Source organism: Eurosta solidaginis, chromosome 1, assembly GCF_040869045.1.
Source record: "Eurosta solidaginis isolate ZX-2024a chromosome 1, ASM4086904v1, whole genome shotgun sequence".
Taxonomy (NCBI): Eukaryota; Metazoa; Arthropoda; class Insecta; order Diptera; family Tephritidae; genus Eurosta; species Eurosta solidaginis.
This window is the reverse complement of record NC_090319.1, coordinates 229,602,237-229,625,587: the sequence shown is the minus strand read 5'-3', so window position 1 is coordinate 229,625,587 and position 23,351 is coordinate 229,602,237. Positions and strand designations below refer to the sequence as shown.

The following is a 23,351-nucleotide window of genomic DNA, read 5'->3' as shown; positions in this document are numbered from 1 at the left end:
ACTTTGTTTACTTAAGCCTCAATCTCTACGAAAAAGCGGGTTTGTCCAATACCCAGAAAAAAAGTTGATTTTGTCGCATAGTGTTATTATTATAAATACGAAACAACAGGTTTGACTCACTTGTTTACTTCCCCTATTCATGATATTTGGCATATCTTTATTAACTTTTCGATGCAAACCCTGTAATTTTTCCTCCAAAAACATCATGAGTTTCAGGTCTAAGTATAATATAATATAACAGTTGCAATAAATATTGAAAGTGCTATAACTTCTTTGTTTATTATTTTAGTAATATGGTTTCATAGCAACATTTTCTTGAATTTTCAAGTACTTTCGTTAGGTAAGGAAAAAAACATACATTAGGGGTGGTAAAATTTTGTTAGCTGACCTAATCATGTGAAAACGACTTCATAGCTTAAAAGGATATTAAGCGGAATTGTGAAGCTTCTCAAGGCCAAAATAATGACGTATCAATTTTAAAAATCGGACGTCAAATAACCAAGTTACAACGAAAAAACCTTTTTGGCTGTATTTCGAAGGATCAACAAAATTTAAAACAATTTTTCCGAAACCCTCTCAACATAATCTTCAAATTAAGGGACGGACATTAGCAACTTTTTTTTTGTATGGGGACCAACCCAGTCTAATGTACGTACACGCAGCGGAGAAGCAACGCACAAACATATGCATATATCTTATCTGAGATGCTCCCAAAAGTATGCAATTGTAATTGTGGAAGTGTCGCTCACAAACACACGCGCATAATTATATGGCAGTAACTATGTAAATTCTGGAAGCGTCTAGAAGATGCAACGAGGAAATCACAGAGTATAAAAGCACCAACAGTAGAGGCGCGAGAGTCAGTTTTGATTAAGCACACTATCTGTCGAGCAATAGTGGAGTTATTTATTGTGAAGTACTTTAATAAAGACCATTTTGCATTACTGAATAGTGGTGTTATTTATTCAACAGTTTAGTGATTCGAACTTAGCAGAAGGTTGCAAATAAAAGGATTTGCAGTAAATTCGTTACAATTGGTGTCACAAGAGGAATTGTTGAATAAATTCCGAAGATTGGGAATACAACTTGGACATGGCAAAATTGAGTGATCTGAGGATCCAGCAACTGAAAAAGGAGTTGGAGAACCGTGGATTGAATACAACCGGCAATAAGATCGAACTTCAAGCACGGCTACGAGAGGTAACGGAGTCGCAAGGAATTGATGTGGACGAGTATGTCTTTTATCCTGATGGGGACGAGACAACAACAAAAATTGAAAAGAAAAACGAAACATCGCAGACAGTTACGAGCACAGACTTGAACATGATTTTGGCTGCAATATCTGCACAAACATCGACAGTAACATCAATGTCATCGCAAATGTCAGAAATGTCGACACAGATTACATCCAACATGGAAACTCAACTGGAAGAACAGAAAACATATATGGCATCACAATTTGAAGTACAAGGGGCACGCATAACATTACAAGTCAAAGCACAGGAAGAGCGTATCTCAACGAAGCTGGAGGCACAGGAAACAAAAGTCTCGTCGCAGCTGGAGGCTTTTAGTGAACGACAAGATAAAATGGAGGCCGAGATGGACGCTTTGAAAGGTCGTATACAGGAGTTATAACTAAATCGCCCAGCAGTTTCAGCGAGTAATCCAAAGGTAAAAACACCATCCTTTGACGGTCCTGGTCTTTAAGTTACAGTTTGAGAAGACCGCAGCAGTGAACAACTGGAGTGCTGAAGATATTCCAGAGTACGAACGGCGCAGTTATGACGCATTGATGGCTGCTGTAGAACGACGTTACGGAAGCGAACACAGGAAACAAAACTACCAAATAGAATTGCAAAACCGCTACCAAAAGTCTAACGAGACTTTGCAGGAGTTTGCTTCAGACATTGAAAGATTGGCTCATCTAGCAAATGCGGACGCACCTGTGGAATACACTGAATTGGTAAATATAAAGACAGGAAGTCAAAGGTAAAAATTTATGGAACGAATGGGCCAAACAAAATAAAAACAAAGATACCTGCGAGAGAAACACTGGCATTGACAAACCCGAACGGACGCACTAAAACGAAGGAAAGAATTTTCCAGAAAGAATGCGAGGGTAGTTTCAAGCCGGGGCGCACTACTGTTGTGAAACGTAGGAACGATACTGATTATGCGAAGCCAATCCGTCAAGCGCAAGCTGTACGAAGTAGTTCATTGGCCAAACAACAGAGTGAAGGAACGGCCCAGGGTAATGAGTAGTAAGATGAAGCACAGGTACGACAAGGAAAATAATTCGGAAGGTTTCCGGAAAGGAGATTTCGTACTGCTATACAACACTCACATGCGGAAAAGTGTTCCCTTAAAATATCGGTGCAGTTGGGAAGGCCCATACAGAGTTGTGAAGAGGATAAGTGATGTCATCTACCGCATACAAACAATTGGGAAACCACGAAAAAAAGGGATGTTCCTTTGGAGAGGCTAGCAGATCGAGAGATTTGTCTGATCGGGACGATCAGACTTAGGTGGAGGGCAGTGTTACGAATATTAGCAACACTAAGGGGTACTGTCATCTCTAAACCGATGCTAAGAGTGACTTGTATGCACATCCATAAATCAATCATTATGTATCTACATAAACGAATCAATCATTATGTCTACACATATGTACGTACACGCAGCGGAGAAGCAACGCACAAACACATGCAGATATCTTATCTGAGATGCTCCCAAAAGTATGCAATTGCAATTGTGGAAGTATCGCTCACAAATACACGCGCATATGAGAGCTACACACGTACATCTGTAGTTATAATTATATGGCAGTAACTAAGTAAATTCTGGAAGCGCCTAGAAGATGTAACAAGGAAATCACAGAGTATAAAAGTACCAACAGTAGAGGCGCGAGAGTCAGTTTTGATTAAGCACGCTATCTTTCGAACAATAGTAGAGTTATTTATTGTGAAGTACTTTAATAAAGACGATTTTGCATTACTGAATAGTGGTGTTATTTATTCAACAGTTTAGTGATTCGAACTTAGCAGAAGGTTGCAAATAAGAGAATTTGCAGTAAATTCGTTACAGTATATTAGCAGTCGTCCCTCTTGTAAATTATTCGTTATTGTAATAAACATGACAACAATTTGTATAAGGTGTTCGAAGAACCGGTACTCTAGGCTTTATTTACGTTGTTTTTGTTGAAGCAGTGCTTCGCTGCATCCAATAGGTCCGACCACTCACAAATTGTCATCAATATACTCTAACGGGAGTCCTAGGAAACTTGCAGTTTCAACAGGGATGGAGCAGAGTGAAAGGGGTGTTAGAGGTGTCAGTTCCACATTGCAATTAAAGAGATGTTTGATGTCATGTACAGAAACACTGCAAGCAGGACATACATTATTAATGTCGGGGTTGAATGTGGATAGTTTAACATGTTACAGTATTCAGATCGAAGTTGAACTAGGGAGCGTGCTTCCTCTTCTGTGAGTTCTGGGTATTTTTCCTTAAGAACTGAGTTCGACGGACAATTTCTGGCATAGAAGTCCGGCGTATGTGGATAACACTGAGGACCTGTTTGTGTTTTTCTTTTTTTCTCAAGGGCCGTATTTCCTCATAATACTTGCGGAGATGACTTCTTAAGCCCCTGGCGGTGTGGCCTCTTCAATCAGATGTCTGTTGAGATTGATATTCAATAGAAACAGTTTGTTCAGCATTTCATTTCTGTTCCTAATGGGGGAGTACTCTCGCCTCATTGTGTAGGTGGTGTTGTGGGGACATAAGAAGACAGCCCGTACCGGTTCTGAGGGCATTGATTTGGCAGGCCTGTATTTTCATCCAGTGAGTAACCTTTAGGCTTGGCGACTATATCGGGGACGCGTAGGCTGCAAGCGGCCGGCCAATTGCTTTGTAAGTGGTAATGAGCGTTTTTTTGTCTTGGCGCTATATATGTTAGGAAAAATTGCGGTTGCATGCTCCCCAAAATGTAGATCCCGATCGAACGTCAGACCCAAAATGTTTGGTTGTAAGACAGTCGGCAGCGTAATGCCATTACAGTGAATGTTCAATATGGTCGACATTTGGCGCGTCCATGTTGTAAATAAGGTCGCCGATGATTTGGTCGGTGAAAATGTCAGTTTTCGCGAGATAAAATAACTGGAGAGATCAGCTGTTTATTTTATTACGAAGCTCATCGATGTGTGGGCCTGGGCCTGTAGTCATTATTGTGCAGTTATCGGCGTAGGAAACGATAGTGACTCCTTCTGGTGGTGAATGTAGCGTCGATATGTAGAAGTTAAACAGAAGTGGGGATAGGACACCACTGTGGTACCCCTTGTATAATTCTTCTGGGTTTAGATGCTATGTTCCTGAATTGCACCGATGCTTGCCGACCAGACAGATAATTTGCGGTCCACCTTTTAAGACTTGGGGGAAGGGAGGACCCATCCAGGTCTTGCAGTAACGTGCCGTGGTTGACCGTAACCAAAGCTTTTGACAGATCTATCGCAACGAGTACTGTCCTATGGTGGTGGTTTTTATTTTATTCACAATTTGTTGGCGTGTTAATGGCGTTTAGCGCGGTGATTGTGCTATGTAATTTTCGGAAGTCTTGCTGATGATTGGCTAGTTGCAAATTTGCATTAAAGAAGGGAAGTTGAGTGGCTTCAAGTGTCTTGGCTACTGGCGCTAGGAGTGATATCGGACGATAAGAATCTCCTATGTTAGCTGGTTTTCCAGGCTTTAGTAGCGGGACCACCTTGGCCATTTTCCATTTTTCGGTAAACCAAAGGTGTAAAGGACAGGTTGAAGCCATGTGCTAGATAATTAAATCCCTCATTGCCTAGGTTTTTAAGCATCTGCATGGCTATGCCGTCTGGGCCCACTGCTTTAGATATTTTATCATGAACGATGGCATTCTCAACCTCTTTGGAAGTGATGATAATTGGGGACGCGCTGTATTTATGTTTGTGTGCGCGTCTGTTGGCCCGCCGTGTTTGTTAACCGTAGAATGCATTACATATTGTCAGCAAAAACGGCTCGCGTATTTTTTCGCACCCGGCAGTACTTAATTGCCAAAGGCTGTGGCCATTTTGTCATTGTGCTTAGACGGATTCGATAGGGACTTTACCTATACCGGTATAGTGTTAACTATTATAACAAAATATTATAGTTTGTACTTTATACTTTAATTTTTAAACAATTTTTTAATTGAGTTTTCTTTTTAGATGAACATTTTTGAATGACTTAAAAATGAAAATTTTTGATTATTAATATTTTAAACTAAAAATAAATAAAATAATATTTTTAAAAAAGATAAAATATTTTTTTTTTATTTGGTTAACCACCAAATATTTTTGGCGATCCTACAATTGAACCTATTTTGCTTTTGAAGAAATAAACTTAATTAGATACATATATATATATATATTACGTCTGCTGGGTCAAGTGAAAACACCATCATCACAATACGTCAGTGCTATGACAAAAACCCTCACCACTAACAAAGCTCTAACAAGCAAAATGTGATTTGTATATTAGTATACTAAAAAATAAGATAAAGCAGATGTAATATCTATAAGAACTATTTGATGCAAAACTCAACGGATTTGAATAAAACTACCGCTGAGTTTTAATAAAAGAGACCAAGAAATTGTATAAACGAAAATCGTGTTTATTAATAACAAAACTAAGAAGCTGAAAGTAATTTAACAGAACCGCTGAACCACTGACAAAATATTTTCACGTCTTATCTGATACTAGCTATACCCCCGGCGTACGTTGTAACGCTCGAGATCGAATGAATGTTGCGTTATTTTTTCTGTTTTGTTTGTTGATAATTTAGTTTATTGTTCTGTAAATTGAATTGAATTTTGTACGCATATTTGGTGAAATTTCGTTTAAAATATTTTATTATTCTATCTTATTCTAATGCATGTGGGTACACAATATTTTTGGTTTTTTTCGTTCGGTGCAAAGATAAATAATTTCTTTTGCGTTCCAACTCTAGAGCACGCAACATATAACTGGCCATGGGAAAAGCACGGACTCTCTAAATTTAATCCTGCAACAGTAAGCGATTGTTCTTGTGCTTTGCTGATTGTAATTGCAAAAGCAAGGCGTACAGGAAACTGTAAGAGCTTAAAACTGAATGTCAAAACTGTAGGAATCATTGGGATCCGTGGAATGAGCACATCTTCACCTTCGCTTTTACCGCTGATGGTTCTTGCTTCGATTACATCCGTCATCAATTTCTTAAAGCAAAGTCTGGTTCCATTGCAAAATTTTGGTGGGTCTAAATTCCGAAGAAGCATGATTGGTGAGCCAATTTTCAAAGTTAATATATGCGCAGGTATTCCAGGTGGTTCTAGAGAGTTTAGAGATTCAATTGGATAATTCACAATTTGATCTTCTTCTGTAATTGTGTCGATCGATTTATATTTCGCCACTTCACCAGGAATTGGCGGTCACCGTGGTGTCATGGTAGCGTGCTCCGCCTACCACACCGTATGCCTGAGTCCACACCCTGGAAAAAGCAACATCAAAATTTTAGAAATAAGGTTTTTAAATTTTTTTCTAAGCGGGGTTGCCCCTAGGCAGTGTTTGGCAAACGCTTCGAGTGTATTTCTGCCATGAAAAGCTCTCAGTGAAAACTCATCTGCCTTGCAGATACCGTTCGGAATCGGCATAAAACATGTAGGTCCCGTCCGGCCAATTTGTAGGGAAAATCAAGAGCAGCACGACGCAAATTGGAAGAGAAGCTCGGCCTTAGATCTCTTCGGAGGTTATCGCGCCATTTATTTATTTTTATTCACCAGGAATTTGGTTTTGAATGCGATCATTGATTTTGTTAACATGATCATTTTTGGGAGCTAAGATTGCTCGTTCGTATAGCCAAAAAAAAAACTTAAATTTAAATTCTTTATTCTGAAATATGAAAAACCCCCGTCTTGATCGAAAGAACCTATAGCCAAAATTTGGTGATGATTGAAGTGTGGGAAATACGTTTCCATAGGGACACACACACAGAATTTGATTTTTATAGAAGACTAGCTGACCCTAGCAAACTTCGTTTTGCCAAAAATATATTGCTTTAATGAATTAATTTGGAGACTTCTAGTTTTGGTTAGAAATTTGTGATTGCTAATAACTTAGGTTATATATTTATTAAAATTATGATTTGAATTAAATTCACAACGCTAAGTGTATTTGTTTCAGAAAATAAAGTTAAATTAAATATTGTATCATTGAATTGTATTCATTTTATTGCACCCTATAAAAAGGGCAGAGTAATCAATGTGCTCAATTCAAAGCTGCACGATACACAACATTTTTAGTTTTCTGATCTGGAGCGTAAATAAAAAGTGTTGATGGTTTCCCAACTCGGGAACACGCTACATATAGTTGGCCGTGTGAAAAGCATGGCATCTCTAAATTTATGCCACAGACTTGCAACGACTGTCCTTGTCACTTGTTAATGGTCATCGCATATGCAAGTTTCACTGGAAACTGAATGCGCCTAAACTGAAACCGCAAATCATGGAAGTCAAGGGTGGTCTCGGAATCAGGCATTCCTCTCCCTTCAACGGTCTTTTTAAAAGCTTTGTCATCAGTTTTGTTCCATTACACAGTTTTGGTAGATGCAGATTACGAAGCATAATAACTACAGATCCAACTTTCAGACGCAAATTATAAGGGGGCATTCCAGGCAAATCTAAATAATTTAAAAATTCTGTAGGATAATTTACTATATCCTCCTCATTATCAATTCGATCGATTGATTTGTAGCATTGTAATTCTACCGGAATTTGGTTTTGGATCGTCCAATTTAACTCATTAACATCATTATTTTTGGCTGCTAAAATTACGCGTTAAGATAGTTTTCACCAATATCTGCTATGCTGTCCGCCTGATTTTTTAAGGCTGTATAACTCTGTAATTTATTTTGCCTTTGGAAAAATTACCTATTTTAAAACAAGCTGGCTGAAAAACATTGGCATAACAGGTTAAGTTAAATCAACAAGTGAAAATCTCAGCCAAGCGATTTGTAAAAAAAGCTTATTTGTCTATTTGTTTCTTATTTAATCGATATAGGGTGTGTTCGAGCTGCAGCATTGTTACTTTTTATGACAGCGTATAACGTTCTTCAGCAACATTTGAGCGCGTTCGTTGAACGAAATGTTGACAATCTATTGATCATCGCTAGGAAATTAGCGACATTCCATCAACTAAGCAGCACTTTAGCAATACTGCTGTTATTATTTGGCTGCTCAAACACACCCATATTAATTGTGCATTAAATCTAAAATATAAAACTCAAAAATGGCTCCGGTTGCTATATCCGCAAGACTTATTTGGTTCAAAGTCACAGCCAATAATAGCCAAAGCCATAATAATTTACATGGGTCATCAATACTTCCTCTGATTCAAAAGCTGAACTACCAGCGCTACCGTCATTAGCTCAGTGCCATCATTGCCAGGAGCGCCAATAACACCAAACTCGTGCCTGACACACAAAAATAGTTTCAATCAATAGCGCAAGTGAAATGTACTACGCACTCACTACTCGCTTGGAGTCATTGCGTCAATGAGCTACCATTGAGATGGCACCGGCATTGGCGCTGGCGCCTTGCAATTTACATCACTAAAATTGCGCGAATGTCCAGGCTTATGATTTTTTCATCCAGATGGTGAAAACGAAGCAGGGGCAAAACGTATTGTGAATTCCTGTCGCAGCCGTCCAACTTTGTGGAGATTGAACGACTCTACAATGCTCCCTCTTATTAACAAAGAGAGTAGTTAATCAACGGCAGCAGATGGAATAACGCTAATTTCCTAGTTTCAGAAAAAACATAATAATTGAACATTCAATTATTAAAAGCCGGTGTTAACACCCCTATTATGAATTTTCATACGATAGACGACAAACGCTTCCTAGCGTATCGTAAAAAATCAGCTTTCATATTGCGATTTCCACACGCCCGATAGATGTACTATTGCGAATGACAGCAGAGTTTTGTTTACAAATTTTTGTGAATCTATACGAAACAGATAGCAAAACAAAACGTAAATACTAACAATTCATTTGTCTTGTACGTAAAAGTGGCAAAAGTTTTTAAAAGCTGTTATAATAAAATGTTTTATGCAACCTCTGTTACCTTTTATAAAAACTCAAATGAACAAATTGACGGAATTTCCATAGATTCCACAGAAAGAAGAAAATAGAGAGATCATTCCAATCTTCTTGAAATGAACTCTACACTGTAAGTACTTGACATACTAAAAGTAAAAAAAGTTTAATAAACAAAATTGATGTCAGAGTATGTCTTAACAGAAATAGAAGGCAGTTTGCGCGCCCGTAAAAATAGGCCATCCATCCCAAATATTTTGAAGGTTTGTGCCACTTTAAGGCTTCTTGCCCAGGGTGTTGCAACAGAGTGTTGGGAATGAGGCTGTAGTTGGATTATTTTGGATTATGTAATAATTGTATATTTACTTTTATTTAAATAGTTCCCAACGTATCGTGGAAAATTTTATCAGCGATAGCTAGCGTAGAAAATTGAACAGCGTATGCGATAGTTAGCGTATGGCAATACCACGATAAACGCTAACGATCGAGTTTCACACGCTAGAATTTATTTAATAATACAGTAGAACAGATTGCAAGCGTTTATCGTGTATCGTACGAGTTCATAATAGGGGTGTAAGCTCATGAATTCTTAATAATAAGCATAAATTGAACACACCATTAAAACAAACAAACATAAATATGTAAAACTGAGCAGGAGTTTACAAAGCTTCTCATTCGCAAAAACGAAAAAGAAATTTTACAATAACAAATCTACAAACCACGCAAATTAATAGAGGCAGAATGTCTCACTTGTGTTGTTGGTGTAGAAATGAGATGAACTGAATTAAGCAAGTAAGCAAATACAAGCAGAATAGCCTAGTGGTTGTTATGGATTCGCATTTACGTTGGAAGCAGTAAGGAAGGCGGTCGGCATGATGTGGTGGTGCACAGTGGCTAGTCATTGTCGGCTGGGGCGGGTCCTTGCCAACCTTACTGTTCCTGCGCCATGAACAGAAAAAGTTCCTATCATGCCTATCAAAACTGAAAGCTGTCAAAATCAAAAACCCTGACAGAAGCGCAGAGACCGACTCAAAACGCTTATAAATTCAAACTAAAACACCATCCGGTCGAACCGGATGTCACGGACAGACCGTTAAACATTCAAAAATTTAAAATTCAAAAAAAAGAAACTTCAAAAAAACTAAGCGCAAAAAAGAAATTACCGAACCGGACATGGCCGGTTACCAACGTTGAAAATCAAACTAAAAAAAAAACGGCTGAAAAATAAAAATATAAATAAAAGGGCCGAATATATCTTGGGGGCGCCGCGGGTGTTGTTGCGACGCCCGGTGCATATCCCACCCTCAAAATCCATGGCCACCGACGCACCTGAATTTCGGTGGCCCCTTACCTGTATGCCCTACGTGCCTTCTAAATAAAATTGAATGTCAGCATTCCCATTTCAATTACAAATTTATTGATGATTCATTATATAACAAAAAAAACTGAATTAATAATTATTGTAATATATATATATAGATAGGGACCTACGTTGGCCCTTTAATTTTCAACTGAATCTTGTTTTGGTTTTCTCTCAATTACAAAACATTGAGCTCTATTCCATGTAACATTTATAAGTTCTACTGGGTAATTAACGTTAACTGCCCATTGGTTATGGTACTTAGATATAACGCACCATTCAAATTTCATTTTATGGATTTTTGCTTCAATAATCGGAAATTTTAACATTGATCAAATTGATTGATTACTCATGACCCGATAGTGCAAACTTCAATACGTATTAGCCGTCACTACAGGGGTTCACAACTTCCGATGAAATGTTTCTTACCGACTAAGTATATTCAAAACGTATACGCCCATGCATGGATGTACCTATGTAGCAAGTAAGGAACACCCCCTTTTTTTTTTTTTTTAAATTAAATGAAGTTCGCATTAATTACGGTAACGCATCTAATTACGTACATGTTTGCATGTAGACCTAAATATTTATCCTATTTTGCATAAGCATTTATGTACTTATCTACAAAGTGTGTTAACTTTTATATATCCAAATATTCTAAACCAGCTTATAAATTACATATTATTATACATATCAAAATACCACAAACGAATTCAACACCTTTTTTTCCTTTTTTTATATAATGTAGCGGAAAAGTAATAATCCTATCCGGAGGTATGCAAACATCATAACCCTCTTTTTTTTTTTGGATCTACTTGAAGACGGCGCTTAGGTCAATAAACCTCAGTCAATCACAGGCCTTGCGGAAAATGTTCGACAGAAAAGCGGACAGTTATCACCGATCCCCGAAAACTTGAGCAAATTCTATGTGCAGCGACTTATCGGATATCACAATTTCCACTTAAAAGGGCAAATGACAACTAACTACTCGCCTTTTTAAGCCTTACTTATTTCGGTATATAACACCAATCTTTATATAGCGTAGATCTATTTGTGATACTTTGTATTGTATTCTTAGTGTATTGGTATTTATTTATTTATCTTCTATTGCTTTAATTTTTGGAAGATCCTAACGCTACTAACTCACTGTACATAAATAGGTATGTATATTTCATAATTGGTACATTAAATTCAAAACACGGCTGAGCTTGTTTAAATACTAAATGTTTTAAATCAATATAATATTTTTATAGAATTATAAGCAAAACAAAATTTTTAATTATGATTTGCAAACAGACAAATTTAATTTAGTTCTTTTATCAAATTCGTTAAGCATTTTGATAACGAATACTAAATTATAAAATAAAAGTTCTAAACTAAAGTTACCAAGCGTGCCAAAAACAACTTCTTTATTACTAATAAAGTGCTAGCAAACTAGTGCTGTTATTAGCATTATATATAAAAAAATCTAAGCAAATGCAATCAATTGCTTATATACTCTAACACAATTTTTTGTTGGTTGCCTAACTCTAGCTTCTATTTGGTTAGTTCAAATCGAAAAAATATATATATTTGATTATGCCAGATTTCTACTGGTTAAACCACTAACTACTTAGGCACGACTAACCCGGTAGGCCGGTACCTACTTATTTGCAAAGACCGTCCGGCGACATCCGCTGGTGTACCTCTGTTGCCGCTACTATGGTTCTCGCTGGTACTTGAGTTGCCGGCTATGATGGCTGGTGGTGGTGATAAGCCTGGGGCTTCGTGGGCGCTATAGCTGGTGGTAGAGCGTGATGGCCGGCGTTTGTTACGCCTGCTTAAGTGGGCGAAATCGAAAGGTGGTCGCCCGCTTTTGGGTGGCAGGTTGTCGGGCGTTGGTGGTGTGGCAGCGGCCTATATGCGGTGGCGGTGGAGCTGTTATAAGCGTTATTGTAAGAATTGCTGCCGTAGGTAATAATTTCGACTGCCTTTAATAGAACACACCGCAGTATGTGAACCAGCCAGAATATGGCTGCGGCTGGAGCTCCTCTCTCTTGAAACTCTTGGAAATATTTGCTAGTTTCTTACAATTTCCGTCGTCTATGAGTGAGCTTGCAATCCCTCTGGTTGTTTAGGAAACCAGCATTTTCCTTTACAATTGATGCTCTTCTTTGGATCGATGATTTTTCTTTAATTAGAAATATGAATTCTTCCAATTCGGTATCTACGCTTTTTACTTCTTTCGCTTATTGTCGCTAGAGAAACTTGAGGATGGGTCCTTTGAGCTGCTTAATATGTAGGTACTAGCTCTTGCTTGGCAGTAAATCACGATAGGTTAGTCTGTTTTTATGCTAATTTCTATGCGCATAGATACAAATACATAATTATCGGCATATATATGTATTTTCTGATGCAATTTTCGCAACAAGCTATTTTGTAGGGAACTCTTCTTGACCTCTATACGATTTGATGGACTTTGGTTTTATGTATAAAGGCAAACATTTCTCAAGTGGACGACACACTTTACTCAATTTTCGCTTGTTTAAACCGTGAAATGATTGGTTTGATATTCATGGATTTAATATTTATTAAAATAACACTCGAGGACCGTTGATTGCCGCTTCTCGCAACTGAATCACTTAACCTGCAGATTACCCGCATTTCAATCGAAGGGTTAACGATTCTGTTATAACATTTTAATAAAAGTAACTCAAATCCGTTCCACATTCACCAGCAAACGTATATTAAAAAATTTCTATAATTGTTATACATCAAATTTAAAACGTCTCGTTAGGTTGTCCTCTTTTCTTTTTCCACCTTCTGCTGGAAACTCGTGGCTTTTTCACTAGCGATCCCCGATTTTTTTTTTTTTTTTTGCTTTCCGATACTTTTTATCACAACTTTCGCCTCATCCTCAGTCATTAGGCGTGTCAGCGCGAACACGCTCCTAAGTGGACCGTAACCGTAGACCGTAGCAGCAGACCGTAACAAACCAGCTTCGCTTTGAAGACCTGACGATGAAGCGAACAAGAAACCGGATCATCTGTGGGAAGCCACTGCCAGGGACCTCCGATGTCAATCAACGTGGGGCACGACTCACCCCTGAGATAAGAGTCTCAAAGTCCTACTACGAAGCTAGCCGGGCAACATGGGTCCATCAAAAAAAAGCTAAGTTAAGTTGGGAATTATTTCTGTTACCTAGTTTAAAAGGCTTTGCGGCAATTAGACATCTGTTATGGAGAACTCGTCAAAACTCCTAAAGGTTCTAGTGGTTATCGCCCCCACAAAAGGCAAAACAAAAAAAAAGGTGTAGACATTTTGATAAGGAGAACTCGTCCAAACTTCGAAAGGCTAGTCCGACCTAAGCGTGGACTGCCAGGGTGTTCACGGTCCTCGGTGAGTACGCGTGTGAACAACCTATGAGGTCATTGCTCGGGGAGAATACTGGGCGAGATGTCCCCGACCGCCAAAACGCCCAGACAAAAAAAAATTCCGACTGGTAGATAGAAAAAAAGATCCAATTGTAATTTAGCACAAGAAACGCCCTTGTTGGTTCATTGCGGACGAATATCCGAAGCATGGAAGCGACCTATCAATTTCCCGTTTAGGTCCTCGATATCATACAATGCATTGCCTATTTTTCGGAGCACACGACACTTAAGGTATTTCGGCAGGAATTTGGCGTTGATACCCTGTTTAAAGTTACTTAAGGCAAAGTTTCTTCGGAAAACTTCCTGACCTTCCTTGTAGTTGACTTGCCTAGAGCGCTTGTTATAGGTGGTTACTCCCCTATCCTTAGCCTGATCTAAATTTTTACGGATTCGCTCACGAATATTAGTCAACTTGTCAGTTCTGCTTACTATCGTAACTTGGTCTTCCCGAAGGCTGCCGAGCTTCGCTAAAATTTTGTACGTTGCGGCATGTTGGACCATATTTTGGCCATATAATGCAAAGTATGGAGAACACTGAATCGCCGTTTGAAAATCACTTCTCAAAACTGATAAAATTTCGGGTATATGCTTATCCCAATCGGTGTGGTCAGGCTTATCCTTCAGGAAAATCCTAATCTTAGAAACAATTTCTCTATTGACGCGTTCGGATGCGTTCGCTTGGGGAGAATATAGCCCCGTCCTCACCTGCGTCACCCCGTAATTTACTAAAAATTGGTTCATTTCCTTCGAGATAAACTGTTTACCATTGTCACTATGGATAAATTCAGGAACCCCTACAGTCGGAAAAATATCGGAGGCGAAGTAATTTATAACGTTAACAGTGGTGGCTCTTTGCATGGGCTTTAGCCAAACGTATTTTGAAAGATGGTCTAATACTATAAAAAGAAATTGATTACGCCGCTTAGATCTTGGATACGGCCCTAGAAAGTCGCAATATAACCGCTGAAATGGCCTTTCGGATTCAAAGGTACTCCCTATAGGTGGTCTCGACTGCTGATTGGTGGGTTTTACCGTTTTGCATGTGTCACAACGCTGGACGTAGTCCCTGACGTCCTTAGCCTGTTGCGGCCAGAAGTACTTCTGCCTAACACGTTCTAAGGTTTTCTGCCATCCGCCATGGTAACTCCAGTTAGCGTCATGTGACAATCTCACTGCTTCCTCAGTCAACCCTTTTGACAACCACAAACGCCACAGCGAGTCTTCTTCCCCTCCCATCCCCTTACGGAACTTAACTCTTTTGAAAATTACACCCTCCAGAACTCGTAAATCCGGAAGTGATACCTCGTTTTCGGCGACGGTCCGAATCAAGTCTAAATACTCGTTGCTGCTAAATTCGGAAGACTAAATCTATTTCTCCGGGTGTGGTAGTGAAAGTTAACTCGTCCGCATCAAAACGCGACAGCGCGTCTGGTACTACATTCAGGGTGCCCTTACGATGTTCCATTCTAAAATCGTATCTTTGCAGTAAGAGTGACCATCTCGCCAACCTCCCGCTCAAGTCTTTTTGTGTCATCAACCATTTGAGACTGGAGTGGTCCGTAATAATCCGAAAAGGTAATCCTTCGACATAGGGTCGGAAACGCTTCACGCTGATTATGGCTGCAAGACATTCCAGCTCGGTTACCGTGTAATTGCGCTGAGCATTATTCAGTTTTTTCGACACAAACGCGATCGGATGCTCAGCGCCCTCGTCATCGACCTGGAACAACACTCCGCCAACACCTATTTTGGAAGCGTCGCATTGTATCACGAATTCCCTTGAAAAGTCTGGTTGAGCCAAGACAGGCGCCGAACTCAAGGCTACTTTTAGTTTTTCGAATGCCTCTATAGCTTCAGAAGTAAGCTTGAACGGGCCTGCTGACTTACGGAGACAGTCGGTCAAGGGACCTGCCAAGTCAGCAAAATTGGTAATAAAAGCCCTGTACCAACTTGCCGAGGGGATTTAGGGATCGGGAAGTTTTGCATTGCTTCTATTTTTCCCGGATCCACTTTCAAACACCCGCTGCCTATCAAGTAACCTAAATAGCGTATTTCTTTCTGACAAAATTTACTTTTTTCCACGTTTATTGTCAGCCCTGCGTCTCTCAAACATTGGGCCACTTCCGCTAGCAATTTTAGGTGATCCTCAAAATTAGGGCTACATACCATTAGATCGGCCAGGTAGACAAAGACGTTCTCTCGCAGACGCGAAGGGATTGCCTTGTACATCAGCCTACTCATAGTCTGCGGTCTATTGCACAGACCAAATGGCATTACTTTGAAGTGGTACAGAGGCCTCTCTGGAACTGCGAATGCTGTTTTTTCCTTAGAGGACTCTGTCAATTTGATCTGGAAGAACGCGTCCTTCAGATCAATGCCACTAATAAAATGCGTGTCCTTGAGTCTGCTCAATAAGCCGTTGATATGAGGCAGGGGGTATGAGTCCTTCTTAGTCACCGCGTTGACTTCCTCGAATCTATGCACAGCCTAACTTTACCTGGTTTCCGGACCAGTACTACAGGACTACACCACGGGGAGTTTGATTCTTCTATAACTCCTAATTCGAGTAACCTGTCTAGTTCTCTAAAAGCTTCTTCTTGCCACCGGTGTTGATGTGATGCTCCACTAACTTCGTTTGTCCTAGGCCTAACTTCTCGTACGAAGGGAACGTCTCGATGACCTTTTGCAATTCTAATTTTCGCGTTGGTGACAATTCGTGCAGGTTAAGTTCTTCTTCCTTTTCAAGTCTAACCTCCAAACACTCTACGCTTGGGAATATTTCGGGAGGAAACGCAAATGCTCTCCAAAAATCTAGCCCGAAGTATGCTTCTTGGAGCAATGAGGGAACAAGGTAAAAACGAATAACCTTTGTGATATTTTTGAAGGTGACTGGTAGGGATACTGAGCCTAAATTTTTTTTCTTGTTGCCGCCCGCGGTATATACGAACGCATGTAAGGGCTGATATTCGAAGCCGTTATCCTCTAGGAATTCTACTCCATTTTTTCCTATGATGGAGACGTTTGCTCCCGAGTCCAACAACCCTACAAGAAAACTATCTTTAATTTTAGCCTTTACTAAAGGCCTTTCGTCCTCTGTAAGCGTTAACGTGGTGGCTTGCAGCAGTCTACGCTCCTGTACTCTCCTGTGGTATCTCTTCCTACACTTCAAATATTGTCCGATACCGGGTAGTGTTCAAAAAAGGTATGTCTTATTTGTTCATACCTATGTTCCCTTTCTTCTAGGTTTGGTGAAAGTTGCGTTTGGCAAGCGACATTCCTATACCGGCGTCGCAGAATTTTTATCGGCTCGCCCATCGCGGATGAAGACGTTTGACTCTCGGCTTCAGAACTATTCGAATTGTCCGTACTGTCAGGGTAAGTTATTAATACATTCGCGGGTTTTTTCGCCAGGGTACTACTGCCCCTCGAAAGCTCACCATCTCCGTGCAGAGGCTCGCCCTCTGTTTCGGTGCACGGGACGAAGCCTCGAGTACTGGCTGGTGTGGGAGCTATGAAGCCGAACGAGGTTCTCCCACTTTCTCGCTCGGGTACAGGTTTCCCTGTCTGCGATGGTCCCTAGGGCATTTCGGGGTAAATACACCCTTATAACCGCATCTAAAGCAAAATGGATTCCTAATGGGTTCCTCGCAATATATGTATGAGTGGCCCATTGCCTGGCAATTTCAGCATTGGATTCCGGAATAGTCCGGTCGCCTGCTGCGTCGATATTCCAGCGCCTCTATCTGCGGATCCATCTCGCCGTCTTCGCTTTCCATCCTCATGTCCGGGGTTGTCACGCGTGCTTCGTTTACATGCCGTCCTGGGTAAGTGGCTCCCAGCAGCTTGCTTTCTTTCAGCACTTGTTCACCTCTGCGTGCTACATCGCGTAGATCATGAAGGGTCCTTACGTCCGCATTAAAAAGCATTAGCTTAAGGCTACTGTTGACGTTCCTTTTTATTATGTCAATCAGTAAAAGCTCCGAAATTGGCTCTCTTAAGCGCGCGTTCAAGGAGATTATGTCCGTGTGAAACACGTCATAACACTCACTTGCTTTTTGCTTCCGCATGGAGATCTCCATCATGATCTCGTGGTCAGTCTTCGAAGTACTAAATTCTCTTTTTATTGAGTAGCACAAACAGGCATATGTCGCGTTAGGGTTTTGTTTGGTGAATAGCCAGTACCACTCATCGGCTCGTCCAGAAAGGAACAAGTGGAAACTAGCCATTATTTGTTCGTCAATGCATTGTGTGCGCTCACACAAGGTGTTCAGTTTAAACAGAAAATCGGCTACGCTCCCAGTGCCGTCGAACGAGATCTTCCACTCCTGCGGTTTCACTGCTATGCTGTTTGGAGTCGGGTACATTGGTGGTACTACCGATGGCAATGGGTTACGGTCCATCCTACTTGCGTTCCTGTGTTGCTGGTTGGATTGCTGCGCGGATTCGAGAGCGACGTATAGCTGGTCCATATTACTTCGAATTGACCCCATCTCTCTCCGCATCTCTTCCTGTGAGGTCCTGAACAGTTGGTGCAATACTTCCACCCACGAGTCTCCCTGGTTAGCTTCGTTACGCATTCCTGCGGCATTTGCCCCATCGCTTGCAGCGTCTCCAAAGTTTCCAACTTCATAATTTGGTGGTAAAGCACCAGCTCCATCTGGTGCATAGGTCGACACATTGGTCATTAGCCCCAAGATGTCCTGTGCGTTTAGTAGCGGCGCATTTAAATTGCTGGTGCTTACAGGTTTGTCCATTTTGTCGTGAGGGTCGTTCGGGTCCGAGCCCATGTTCACCACCGCGGGATCTCCGTAGAGTCCTCCTACTGGGGTGTGCACCACCAAGGGACGCCTGGCCTTGGAGAAGGCCCCTCTATTTTTGTTACCGCCCCGGCTCTGGTTTCCCCGGATATTCCCCGCACTCCCGAACGGTGTGTTCCGGCCCTGTTGCCTGAATGATTGGTCGCGCGACATATCAAAAAAAAGTCACGTCTTAGATAAAAAACTTTGCCACGTACAACGATTGGGGTAAGAAAACCAGGTTAAAGTTCACCTCCCCTTTAACCGGTGATTGATTAAAAAAAAATGTATAGAAAAAAAAGTTGCGCGAAAGTAATTATGGAAGTATTTATTCGATAATCGTATCGAGAAATACTTAAGGCTGAAAAAAAACTATTAGTTGTGTAGAAATAGGTGGTGATGGGAATGCTGACATCCCTTTCGCCGAAGGCACTCGGGCTACAAAAAAAATTAAATACAATTACATTCATACTTGGCCCTAGTGCTCCCAACCGCAGTGCGAAGGGGTCTTAGGGCCCCCTCCGAGACTGGTTGGGGCCACCAGGGTCGGTTACAAACACACACGGGTAGGTCTCAACACGCCCAGCCGCAACGCAGGGCCAGTCTCCAGGGGCTTGCCCTTGGGACTGGTTGCGGGTGTTGGGGCCTCCCGTCCATTCACTCTGGACACCCCTCCTGCCTCCGCCGCAATGGGTGGAGCGGCTTCGGGACCGCTCCCCCAGTCTGGTGGGACAGGAAGGAGTGCCACTGGGAATCCCAGCCCAGCCCGTCACAGTCCAGGTGGAATTCCAAGCTACCACCTGGGACGTGGGATGAGCTGGGGTTCTTATAACCCATACACGCACGCACTCATCCTAACATCACAAATTCGGCTAAATCAAAAAAAAAAAATTTTACAAAAAAAACCCAATTTAGCGGACATATAATTTTCCAAAGCCGACCACGGACACATCCGGAAACATAAAAACCCCGCTACAAAAAAACAAGTGCGTGCAGCACTGCCTCATCGGGTGAAATAAAAAAAAAGTTCCGTATAACTTGACGTTAAGTCGCGTGGATCCCTCAGCTACCGGAGACGATGATCACTCCGGACACCCTGATCCGTCGAACCATCCCACCGCAACGCAGGTGGCTGCTCCTGCGGCTGCTCACCCCGGACTGGTGGGATGGTCAACTTCACAAGTTGACCCGGAGTGACCAGCGCGACAGCGCCTCGGGCACCAAATCCCGTTGGGCGCCATCTGTTATGGATTCGCATTTACGTTGGAATCAGTAAGGATGGCGGTCGGCATGATGTGGTGGTGCACAGTGGCTAGTCATTGTCGGCTGGGGCGGGTCCTTGCCAACCTTACTGTTCCTCCGCCATGAACAGAAAAAGTTCCTATCATGCCTATCAAAACTGAAAGCTGTCAAAATCAGAAACCCTGACAGAAGCGCAGAGACCGACTCAAAACGCTTATAAATTCAAACTAAAACAACATCCGGTCAAACCGGATGTCACGGACAGACCGTTAAACATTCAAAAATTTAAAATTCAAAAAAAAGAAACTTCAAAAAAACTAAGCGCAAAAAAAAAATTACCGAACCGGACATGGCCGGTTACCAACGTTGAAAATCAAACTAAAAAAAAAAAACGGCTGAAAAATAAAAATATAAATAAAAGGGCAAAATATATCTTGGGGGCGCCGCGGGTGTATTTGCGACGCCCGGTGCATATCCCACCCTCAAAATCCATGGCCACCGACGCACCTGAATTTCGGTGGCCCCTTACCTGTATGCCCTACGTGCCTTCTAAATAAAATTGAATGCCAGCATTCCCATTTCAATTACAAATTTATTGATGATTCATTATATAACAAAAAAAACTGAATTAATAATTATTGTAACATATATATATAGATAGGGACCTACGTTGGCCCTTTAATTTTCAACTGAATCTTGTTTTGGTTTTCTCTCAATTACAAAACATTGGGCTCTATTCCATGTAACATTTATAAGTTCTACTGGGTAATTAACGTTAACTGCCCATTGGTTATGGTACTTAGATATAACGCACCATTCAAATTTAATTTTATGGATTTTTGCTTCAATAATCGGAAATTTTAACATTGATCAAATTGATTGATTACTCATGACCCGATAGTGCAAACTTCAATACGTATTAGCCGTCACTACAGGGGTTCACAACTTCCGATGAAATGTTTCTTACCGACTAAGTATATTCAAAACGTATACGCCCATGCATGGATGTACCTATATAGCAAGTAAGGAAGATCCCCTTTTTTTTAAAAAAAAAAAAATTAAATGAAGTTCGCATTAATTACGGTAACGCATCTAATTACGTACATGTTTGCATGTAGACCTAAATATTTATCTTATTTTGCATAAGCATTTATGTACTTATCTACAAAGTGTGTTAACTTTTATATATCCAAATATTCTAAACCAGCTTATAAATTACATATTATTATACATATCAAAATACCACAAACGAATTCAACACCTTTTTTTTCCTTTTTTTATATAATGTAGCGGAAAAGTAATAATCCTATCCGGAGGTATGCAAACATCATAACCCTCTTTTTTTTTTTGGATGTACTTGAAGACGGGGCTTAGGTCAATAAACCTCAGTCAATCACAGGCCTTGCGGAAAATGTTCGACAGAAAAGCGGACAGTTTTCACCGATCCCCGAAAAGCTTGAGCAAATTCTATGTGCAGCGACTTTTCGGATATCACCATTTCCACTTAAAAGGGCAAATGACAACTAACTATTCGCCTTTTTAAGCCTTACTTATTTCGGTATATAACACCAATCTTTATATAGCGTAGATCTATTTGTGATACTTTGTATTGTATTCTTAGTGTATTGGTATTTATTTATTTATCTTCTATTGCTTTAATTTTTGGAAGATCCTAACGCTACAAACTCACTCTACATAAATAGGTATGTGTATTTCATAATTGGTACATTAAATTCAAAACACGGCTGAGCTTGTTTAAATACTAAATGTTTTAAATCAATATAATATTTTTATAGAATTATAAGCAAAACAAAATTTTTAATTATGATTTGCAAACAGACAAATTTAATTTAGTTCTTTTATCAAATTCGTTAAGCATTTTGATAACGAATACTAAATTATAAAATAAAAGTTCTAAACTAAAGTTACCAAGCGTGCCAAAAACAACTTCTTTATTACTAATAAAGTGCTAGCAAACTAGTGCTGTTATTAGCATTATATATAAAAAAATCTAAGCAAATGCAATCAATTGCTTATATACTCTAACACAATTTTTTGTTGGTTGCCTAACTCTAGCTTCTATTTGGTTAGTTCAAATCGAAAAAATATATATATTTGATTATGCCAGATTTCTACTGGTTAAACCACTAACTACTTAGGCACGACTAACCCGGTAGGCCGGTACCTACTTATTTGCAAAGACCGTCCGGCGACATCCGCTGGTGTACCTCTGTTGCCGCTACTATGGTTCTCGCTGGTACTTGAGTTGCCGGCTATGATGGCTGGTGGTGGTGATAAGCCTGGGGCTTCGTGGGCGCTATAGCTGATGGTAGAGCGTGATGGCCGGCGTTTGTTACGCCTGCTTTAGTGGGCGAAATCGAAAGGTGGTCGCCCGCTTTTGGGTGGCAGGTTGTCGGGCGTTGGTGGTGTGGCAGCGGCCTATATGCGGTGGCGGTGGAGCTTTTATAAGCGTTATTGTAAGAATTGCTGCCGTAAATAATAATTTCGACGGCCTTTAATAGAACACACCGCAGTATGTGAACCAGCCAGAATATGGCTGGGGCTGGAGCTCCTCTCTCTTGAAACTCTTGGAAATATTTGCTAGTTTCTTACAATTTCCGTCGTCTATGAGTGAGTTTGCAATCCCTCTGGTTGTTTAGGAAACCAGCCTTTTCCTTTACAATTGATGCTCTTCTTTGGATCGATGATTTTTCTTTAATTAGAAGTATGAATTCTTCCAATTCGGTATCTACGCTTTTTACTTCTTTCGCTTGTTGTCGCTAGAGAAACTTGAGGATGGGGCCTTTGAGCTGCTTAATATGTAGGTACTAGCTCTTGCTTGGCAGTAAATCACGATAGGTTAGTCTGTTTTTATGCTAATTTCTATGCGCATAGATACAAATACATAATTATCGGCATATATATGTATTTTCTGATGCAATTTTCGCAACAAGCTATTTTGTAGGGAACTCTTCTTGACCTATATACGATTTGATGGACTTTGGTTTTATGTATAAAGGCAAACATTTCTCAAGTAGACGACACACTTTACTCAATTTTCGCAAGGCTTGAGTCATTTTGAAATGAAACAAATCAAAATAAAAAATAAAAAATTATTCATCATTTTAAATTTTCTAATTGATGAATAAAAAGTTATTTTTTATTCAAGCATTTCTTGAATAATGAATAAGATTTTCTCGTTATTCAAAATATTCTGATTGATGATAACCGCTCATTCTTATTTTTGCAAAATTTGAATAAAGAGTTGAGTTATTATTCATGGATTTAGTATTTATTAAAATAACACTCGAGGACCGTTGATTGCCGCTTCTCGCAACTGAACCACTTAACCTGCAGATTACCCGCATTTCAATCGAAGGGTTAACGATTCTGTTATAACATTCATTTTAATAAAA

General features: G+C 40.2%; 1 protein-coding gene across 7 annotated transcripts in view; it reads right to left on the bottom strand.

Annotated features, from left to right (window-relative positions):
• The window catches only part of Keap1 (kelch like ECH associated protein 1), a 557,804-nt gene that overhangs the window by 180,807 nt on the left and 353,646 nt on the right, over positions 1 to 23,351 (bottom strand). The window contains exon 6 of one of the 7 annotated variants that reach the window (XM_067760224.1): positions 6,353 to 6,520. The exons of the other annotated variants lie outside the window; for them this stretch is intronic. Within the exon in view, the coding sequence (XP_067616325.1) occupies positions 6,492 to 6,520 (29 nt within the window). The 3' untranslated portion in view covers positions 6,353 to 6,491. Of the gene's footprint in view, positions 1 to 6,352; positions 6,521 to 23,351 lie in introns of those variants that run through there. 7 annotated transcript variants of the gene reach the window in all.